At 35.1% G+C, this 8,659-nt stretch overlaps 3 protein-coding genes and 1 non-coding gene across 4 annotated transcripts in view; 1 reads left to right on the top strand and 3 right to left on the bottom strand.

The window, feature by feature from the left end:
- Nucleotides 1-654: 654 nt before the first annotated feature.
- On the bottom strand, nucleotides 655-1,868 carry LOC125190991 (thioredoxin H2-like). The gene is made up of 3 exons (XM_048088436.1): nucleotides 1,640-1,868; nucleotides 1,319-1,441; nucleotides 655-1,043 (listed from the first exon to the last, which is right to left on the bottom strand). The coding sequence occupies exons 1-3, from the start codon at nucleotides 1,778-1,780 to the stop codon at nucleotides 894-896; spliced, it is 414 nt and encodes a 137-aa protein (XP_047944393.1). The 5' UTR covers nucleotides 1,781-1,868; the 3' UTR covers nucleotides 655-893.
- A 398-nt stretch (nucleotides 1,869-2,266) lies between these two features.
- LOC125191418 lies at nucleotides 2,267-2,347 on the top strand. The gene has a single exon (XR_007171103.1). It is a non-coding gene; the product is annotated as a small nucleolar RNA R160 (small nucleolar RNA).
- A 1,082-nt stretch (nucleotides 2,348-3,429) lies between these two features.
- LOC125190989 (mitochondrial outer membrane protein porin of 34 kDa-like) lies at nucleotides 3,430-6,030 on the bottom strand. Its single transcript, XM_048088435.1, has 6 exons — nucleotides 5,854-6,030; nucleotides 5,690-5,757; nucleotides 4,679-4,789; nucleotides 4,433-4,519; nucleotides 4,153-4,361; nucleotides 3,430-4,009 (listed from the first exon to the last, which is right to left on the bottom strand). The coding sequence occupies exons 1-6, from the start codon at nucleotides 5,900-5,902 to the stop codon at nucleotides 3,703-3,705; spliced, it is 831 nt and encodes a 276-aa protein (XP_047944392.1). The 5' UTR covers nucleotides 5,903-6,030; the 3' UTR covers nucleotides 3,430-3,702.
- Nucleotides 6,031-7,407: 1,377 nt separating this feature from the next.
- LOC125189448 overlaps nucleotides 7,408-8,659 on the bottom strand; it is a 4,346-nt gene continuing 3,094 nt past the window's right edge. Inside the window, exon 4 of the mRNA XM_048086725.1 lies at nucleotides 7,408-7,577. Coding sequence (XP_047942682.1) covers nucleotides 7,408-7,577 — 170 coding nt within the window. The remainder of the gene's footprint in view (nucleotides 7,578-8,659) is intronic.

Here is an 8,659-nt window from a genome sequence, read left to right as displayed (position 1 = left end):
TCTTTAGCTATCCTTTTCCATCTTGAATACATTTTTCGAAGTGCTACTTTATAAATTTATAGAATAACACTACTCAATTTATAGTAAAATAGACATCCAAACTTCCTGCCACAAAAATGCAGTTTTCTGTTTTTCTTGCACATGATAGAGATATGATGTTCATTAACTACACTTATCATTCAAAAACACTTCTACCACTTAAAAGTCTTAAACCAAAATTAAATCAAAGTTTCTGATTTTTAAACAATCAATTTTTAACCCTTAAAAGAACCAGACTACTGAGAGACATGTTCTCATGTGGTACGCATACCATTTTAGTCAACTTGTACAACATTGCAAATAAAGAAAATTAAATCAATTATACCTTAAAAGGACCAATAACAATTTTCAACTATTTAAAGAACCAAACTACTGAGGGATACTTAAAGCAATTCTCCCTTAAAAGACCCATAAAAGTTCAGCTATTTATAAAGCACGTTTGATTCAAAATTAAAACAAAGTTTGTGAATTTTTTAAGCAATTAATTACTACTACTACTAAGGACATGTTCACAAGTGGAACACATACCATTTCAGACTTTTAGTCAGCTCGTACAACATTACAAATCAAGAAATTTTTTAGCAAGTATGAATATTTGAGTCCATCCAGTGTCAATTACCGCTTAAAACAAGAAAAAAAGTTTATTACTTCAATATAAAGTAGATTTCAATCACTCTCCAGACACTTGAAATTTCAATCAAATGTGAACAGATTCCCAATGAGAATGACATACACTAATGTTCAACTTTGTTCACAAATGCCTTCACAATCGAGTGGATTCACTCACGTCCAGTTTACACATAATATACCATATGAGCTGAATAGATAAATCCTTTAAATCAAATAGTAAAAGTTTATGCAGCAAATTTAGGAGCTTCCCTGTGCTTCAAAATTTTATTCTCAAGCTCATCCTTCTTTGCCCCGACGACCCGATCAACCTCTTTCCCCTGCTTTAGCAACACGAACGATGGCATCGCCTGCACTGCGAACTCCCTTGCCACGTCCTACACAATCCAACAATCACGAATCACCTCAAATTAAATATTGGATCACAATGCATTCGATTTAACTGAATCCTAATCTCGTTGAATTAACTGTAGCAATTAGAATGATTAAAAATAATAAACCCTTATTGAGAAAAATAAACCCTTTTTTAATTACAATTCTTTCATGGTCCACACCAATCTTATTCACAATCATATCGATGTGGATTTGTGCAGATCTACGAGAAAAACACATCCAATTTGAAGAACTGAAATATGAGCTGAAAGTAGCGTACAGCAAGTTCATCGACATCAATTTTGACGAAGTCGACGTCGGTGTATTTGGCGGACATCGCATCGAAGGCCGGCGCCATGAACTTGCACGGCCCGCACCATGTCGCAGTGAAATCCACCACCATCTGATACAACCAAGCACAGAGATAAGTCCACAGTCTCACCAGATCGGATAGCAGTGAATTACAAAACTAGCTGAATTTGAGATTTCCTCCGAAACAATTCCCCCAAAACAAGGAATTGATCATAGAATTGGAATGGATCAATAATTTTAGATTGATGATCTGAGCAGAATTAGAATTAAAATTGAAAAGAGAACGCACCAGTTTATTTAATTTCTTGGAGGCATCGAAATGGAGCTGCCAGCGCGCCGACGAGTGAAAGGCGGTGACGCGCGACGGTTCAGACGATTCCACGGCGGAATCCTCCTGTCCGCCTACAATCGAAGATAATACACCACCCATGATTTGTGAGCAATCAGAATGAATGAGAATTGAACTCACGATTACACAAATTAGGAATTTTGAAGCACAGTCGCCGGTGAGAACAAAGAGTATTTATGAACAAATCGACCCGACCCGGTCTAAATTCTGCTGGGCAACAAGGACTGTATAAAGATGAATGAAGTGGCCGGCCCATTTAACGCGGGCCTAATTGAGATAGGTCCATTTCAAAAACCCTATTTATTTTATCAGGTATTCAGGTTTGGCTTCTTTGCGAAATTCTATTTTTCATTATTTTTGAATTTCTAATGTGAGGTTTTTGAATTTGGTAAGCACAAATCGGCCCTTTGCAGATACATGAGAAATCTGTAAAGAAAATCCGAGAAGGTAGTTGGGTGCTATAACAAACAGAATTTGTTTGAATTTTGTATCGAGTCTTTCATATTCTATTTTGTTTTACCAAAACATCATCTTTCTTCTTCTTACCTTCTAATTTTTTGTGGGCATCGCAAAATGATGAAGTTATCAATCCGAATTCCCATGTGGATTTTTCTTGATAACTATGGTCTTCAAAGTTCTCTGATTGCTTTTGCCTACCAAATATTTTAGTATTATTTTATTTTGATTAATCCAGATTTTGTAATGAATTTGAAGAGAGTGATTGATGATGCTGTATAGTATTCTTCTGAGTTTTTTAAATTGAAGAAACTGACGATTTCGTTTAATCTTAATTTATTGATTTTCTGATCTTTCAATTCAGACATGGCATATTAACAAAATTAATATACCAACAAAAGGACATCTGTGTTTAACCAATTGCCAAATTATTTAGCCATATAGTAACGTCAGACCATAAGTAATTCTTTCGATCCGAATCAAAGGACCTCAAGGTCTCATATTGTTGAACAATGTTGTGTCATGAATTTTCATTTTACTTTTTGAAATGAAATGTTGAAATAAGAAAAAATAACATTAATTTGGGACAAATAAAGTATTAAACTATGTCCTTGTTTTATTCCACGCCATTCCATTATGGCCAGATTAAATTGGTCAACCGGGCCATATCATAATGTAAGGGTTAAACATAATTTCGTTTCCCTAATTTTAGCATTTTTTACCTCTGTGCCTAATTTAGGTTTTATTTTTAAAAATCTCCAGCTCTGGAAGGAAATTGACTTGGTATCAAACTTAACATAATCCAGAACCATAAGTTGATTTGTCGGATCCTTTGATGGATTATACTAACATTTTTCCTTTAAAACCCCCAACCTGAAGAAAAGTGAAAGTTTAACCGATTTAATTAAAAATCTGAAAAATATTCAAATCTAGAAACACAAAACATGGTTAACTCAACTGATTATATTCATTCCACCCAAACATCAGGCATGGACATCCAAGACCTCAGTATAACCCGTTTTAAATTAATCAATGCAGTACATTATGGGCATAATCAAGACTTTCATACTTTCATGTACTGTCACTCATAATAACATGCTGAACTTCACTCATAATAATACTTAAGAAGTTTCAATCCAAGAACCATTGAAATATTTTCAGCAATTCCTCGACGATGTCAAGATTATGTTTCCCTTCAACACTGATTTGCCATATATACCAAGAGAGTATAAAACATTCACATTTTTGTAAAGCTAGAATGGCTGGAGAAGATGTTTAGGACAAAATATCCCAGTGAAAATCAATTTATTGCAATGTAGCTTGTCATCTGAAAAAGTAGTTTTTTGATGACACTCTTCCGAGAATTCTGGAAGCTTCCAAACCACAAAACATCGAATAATATCTTCCAAAAGTAAAAGAGAGAATCTGGCTGCCGCAAAATTCAGGCTCAAAGATGACAGGGGAATGATAACAGTATTAGCAACTGGTAATTGGGAATAAGGAAGGGAACCACCTAATTATTTCGAAACTGCTCCAATGTTCAAAGCTCATGGCTTGAGGGCCAAGGCCAGCCCAAATTTCGCACTCTTGTCAATAGACTTGGTGTCGACTTCAGTTGAGATGGTGACGAGCGACTTTGGACGCCATTCGTGTTGAATCAAAGCATATGCCTTTCCACCATTGTTCAATCGTGCTTTCACAGTGGTCAATGGGTCCAACTGATGCTGAGTGCCAACAGTGATGGTGTTCACGCTGCTTGAGAAGCTGTGTGTCACCTCTGCGCCAACAGCAGTGTTGGACAATGGGCTCACTATATGGTAGTATGACGCACTCAAGGTATCACCCTTGTCATTCCTAGAGCAAACACAAACAAACGTTCAAAAGCATACAGCGTAGAGTTTATGAACAGTATACATGCAAGACCCCGTGATCATATCAGAATAGCCTTCATAAATCAAGGAGACAAACAGCAACCAACAGCAATAGAGACCACTTACACTGACAAGGCAGCAATAAGATCAGAGTTTATGAAGCTTGCGCCAAAGTTGCATTTGGTCAGCGCTCCTTCCTTGGTGTCAAAAGACACATCAGTACCCAAGGCGAGATTATTATTCCCAAGAACGGCAGAAAGATTCACAACAGGGTTGGCGGTCAAACCAACACTTGAGCTTATCCCCGCATAGTCATGCAAGTATTGAAGCTCCAACTACAACAGTTACATGAAAAATTAGATTGCATTTCGACACAGCAGCAGAAAGAGTTTGAAGTACAGCTTACCTTTCCAGATCTCTGATCAGGAACTCTAAAGCTTAATATAGCCTTCAATCCAGGAGTAGGCTCATCAATTGTTACAGTGGTGAAGAGCTGGAAATGAGTCCACAAATTAGTGTTAAATTAATTGAAAGAATTTAATACAACTAATATGAAAAGATTGGAATATCTTCTAGACAACAAGAGAAGAATATAGGAAAGCTGAAATCGTCACAAGAGGCAAAGCATAGAGAAGCAAACTATGAGGCGTACATTTGAGCCAGTGTCGACTTTGATATCAGTGGTGATGTTCTTGTTCTTCAACTGTGTGTTCACATCAGCCAAGAATAGCTCACCTTTCTTTGTTCCCGTAGAAGTGAGGGTCTGGCAATGAAAAATGAAATAAATACACCACATCAGACCCAAAAATATATGTATGAAGTTCAAAATAAATAAGAAGAAAGCAAAATTACGTAGTCTTAAATTTTCATCAAGAACTCAATACCTATATATACAGTGAAATTAAACAAACACCAGAAACAGCATAATTGCTTAAGTTACTAGAAGATTCAGGAATTGCACACATTAGCAAAGTAATAGCATTCTCAACCAGTTTCTACTTTTTCATACCAAGTTCCATTCTAGACCACATCTACAAGGTAATCTAGGGCATTTTCTATTGGCTAATAGCCCAGATAGACAAAATAGGTAGTACTACATATACTACATGCACCCAACAAGAACTAAAATGCTTCATCCCCAACATAGGTCCATATTCTCTAGTTAACCCAAATCACTAAAATGAATGCAATACAAAGGTAGCAAAATGCAGACTAACATAATAGTCCCTCAAAGAAAATTCCTATGTTATTCAAAGCCCGAATGATTCAAATCATCAGTTGAATAAAAAGTAAATACTACTATAACACACACAGTATAAATTATAACGAGCCTATTACTATCAGCAATGTATCAACTGCAGATAGAAAAATCACATAGCATTCCCCAAATTATCAGATAATATCCAGACCACAACATAAACATCTATGATAAACGGAAAAACAAAATTATGATTTCAATACAACCCGACAACAGAAAGAAGAACGAAATCCAGTAAAAATACAGCTATTATCACATAATATCCAGTTTCAGGAAGAGAGAGAGTTGAGGAGCTAGGAAAGCACAAATCAGCACATAGACACAGCTCTACAAACATTACCAGCAACAGAAAATTCCAGATCCAACAAATAACCGCATAAAACAAAAGAAAAAAGGAAACCTTACCACTCCAGTAGGAGAATAGGTGGTGATTGTAAACTTCTGGTCGCTGTTGTAATCCCTGTAAAGAAGATCTAATTCCACCACACAAAAAAGAAATTACACATAAATTTAAAAAAAAAAAAACTGAAATAACAAAAATCATAATCCAGAATTATGCAAATTCAGACCTCGAGCTCTTTTGCCGATATCAGAGTATAGGCCTGGACCTTTGCCCATGATTATATTCACTGAAATTCGAGGAATCGAGCTGAAAATGAAAATGATAGAGACGAACCGTAATGAATTTCAGAGAATTATATTTCTAATTTTATTTTGAGCAGCAGTGAGATATATATATAGTGGTGAAGGCAATTCCTTTGCCGTTCACTCCTTTATAATTTTTTCATTTTTGAAGGGCGTGATTTAAATGGAATCTGAGCCGTTGATAGCGTAAGGTAATGCGCCGTGAGCCGTTGATTAGAGTGTGATTGTGGTGGGTGTAATTTGGGGAATTTGTACACGTGGCTCAACATTGTTATGCGCTGTTGGTGGCGACCGATATAATGTGTTTAGGTTTTCTTTTTTAATTTTATTCTTTGGTGAATCGCTAAATGAGCTGTATTATTCCCCAGCGTTTTTGACAATTTTATAAGTGGAAGTCGTTTTGCTTTTGTTGATTCGGAGCGGATACTGATGTGTTTTTAGGGTTATACTCTCTCTTTCCCAAAATAATTATCATTTTTTATAATTTCAGTCCAATAATAATTGTTACATTTCATTTTTACCGTAAATGGTAAGTAAGTTTCACATCCCACTAACTCATTTTACTCACATTTTATTATGAAACTAATATAAAAAAATGGTCTCACATTTCACTAACTTTTTCAACCAACTTTTTCTTAGATTTCTTAAAACTCATGCCCCCAATAAGAGTGACAATTATTCCACAATAAAGTTTTCGACATAAATTTTGACTACGTGGAATGCCGATACTAATTCTAGAGCATTCATATCATCATTAGTTTCATCTTTCCTACTAGATGGAATGTAGCTCCAAATATTACACAGGTTTTTTGGCATTCAACGTAGCCAAATTTATGCTGAAAACTTTAGTGTGAGAAATCTGCACAATTTGAAAAGGTGATGATTTTTAAGACCACTTTTAAAGATTGTGGGAAATACCAATTTTTTGTGAAAGTTCATAATTAGTCAGAAAAATCGTGAACTATAGTGTCCATATAATGATCTGATAGCCAGCGTAGTAGTTTGATAGTCATGATCATAAGGCCCTAAACTGGTATGGATTTTCTGCACTACTATTTGTTGCCTAAATCAGTCCTGGGGATTTTATGCACTGCTATTGGTAATTGTTTAGGGCATTACCCAAACAATGGAGGATAAAATTTATGAACATGATGCGTTTGGTGAGCAATTTTTCAACCACTATAATATTTGCTAATATAACTAGGTTCGTTAATAAATGTGGACTATCGGATTACTGGTTAAGCTGTCTTCATCGGTACATTCATTTAGAAAGACTCTCTCTATCCACGAATAGGAGTCACATTCCTTTTCGGCACAGATTTTAATAAATGCTAAGAAATATGGGTGGAAGAAAGTTAGTGGAATATGAGTCTCACTTGTATATATTGTTTTAAATGATATGTGAGTGGAATGAGTTGGTGGAATGTACGTGGGGCATCTTTACCTTTTATGGTAATTAGAACCATTGACGAATCCCGTCATGTCTTCGCTCTCCAGAACACACAACTTTGCTCCTTCCAATTCTTGAACGTGTTGGTTTGATCAAAACCCACACGGCTCGGCCTCACAGTAATCCAATTTGATATATTGACACATGAAGAAGAAGCCATTTGTGTATCTGTAAATGAGCGTCTGACTGGAACTGGAACTATGATACAGTGTACATATGATGATAGCTAGTTGTAGCTTGATGGTCACGATCATATGCATGCCGCGTAAACGGGTTTGCAGTTTTGCAAGTATCAGTATTATGCTCAGTCCGCATGACCGCCTTATTTAGTATTCCTCCCACAAAAGATGTCATACTTGTGGGACATGACATTTCAGGAGGTTTAGTTTTGTGTGTTAAATAAAGAAAGAAAATATCATTTTCATATTAATGTGAGAGTGAAATTTTTCCAAAAATGGAAATGAGACATTTTTTATGGGATAAACTAAAAAGGAAAGTGTGACATATATTATGAGGCAGAGGGAGTAGTTTCATAGACCATGATATTCTCTCTTAATTTCTCCATTTGAATATGAGTACATAGTTAGGATTACCCGATTCCCACCCTGCAACATATCGGGATTACCCAATACCCGACCCGCAACATATATTTGAGGGACGTAAAATATATGTTACCCATTAACTATTATAGAAAATTTGAAATCCCTAACAGCCAATAATTTTTCCTAATTAGTACTTTACTTTATTAATTTTGATGGAAGCTTTCAATAAATTAGGAATAAGAGTGAGGGGGAAGTCTATAGCCACTTCTAATGAGTTGCTAATTATAATAACTAGTATTAACCCACGTGCGATGCACGACGGAATATTTTTGTCATGCGATTTTACATTGTTAATCGATTAATTAAAATAAAAAACAATATAACTATATAAGATTTAAAATAAAAAATATACTACTGTATAATAAAATTCAATAAATATATTCTCCTCAATTCATTTTACACCTAAAGACATTAAATTAAACATATTTAAAATAGAACTAAGACAAACACAATTATTTGGACAATGATAAAGAGACTATATTAAGTGTTGACATTTTTGAAAAATATGTTTAAAACAATCCTTCATATTTCTCTACTAAAAATAATATACGTGTAAAGTTGAAGATAAATACTATGTATGTTTGAGTTAAGGATGTTACAATTCTCCCTCTCTAAGAACTGTAAGAAATATTGGGATAAAATTCTGGAACCATATACACGCGGTACTCTAACTCTTGT

Source organism: Salvia hispanica, chromosome 5, assembly GCF_023119035.1.
Source record: "Salvia hispanica cultivar TCC Black 2014 chromosome 5, UniMelb_Shisp_WGS_1.0, whole genome shotgun sequence".
Lineage (NCBI taxonomy): Eukaryota > Viridiplantae > Streptophyta > Magnoliopsida > Lamiales > Lamiaceae > Salvia > Salvia hispanica.
Note: the sequence above shows the minus strand (reverse complement) of the source record. Positions and strands in the feature narration are given on the sequence as shown.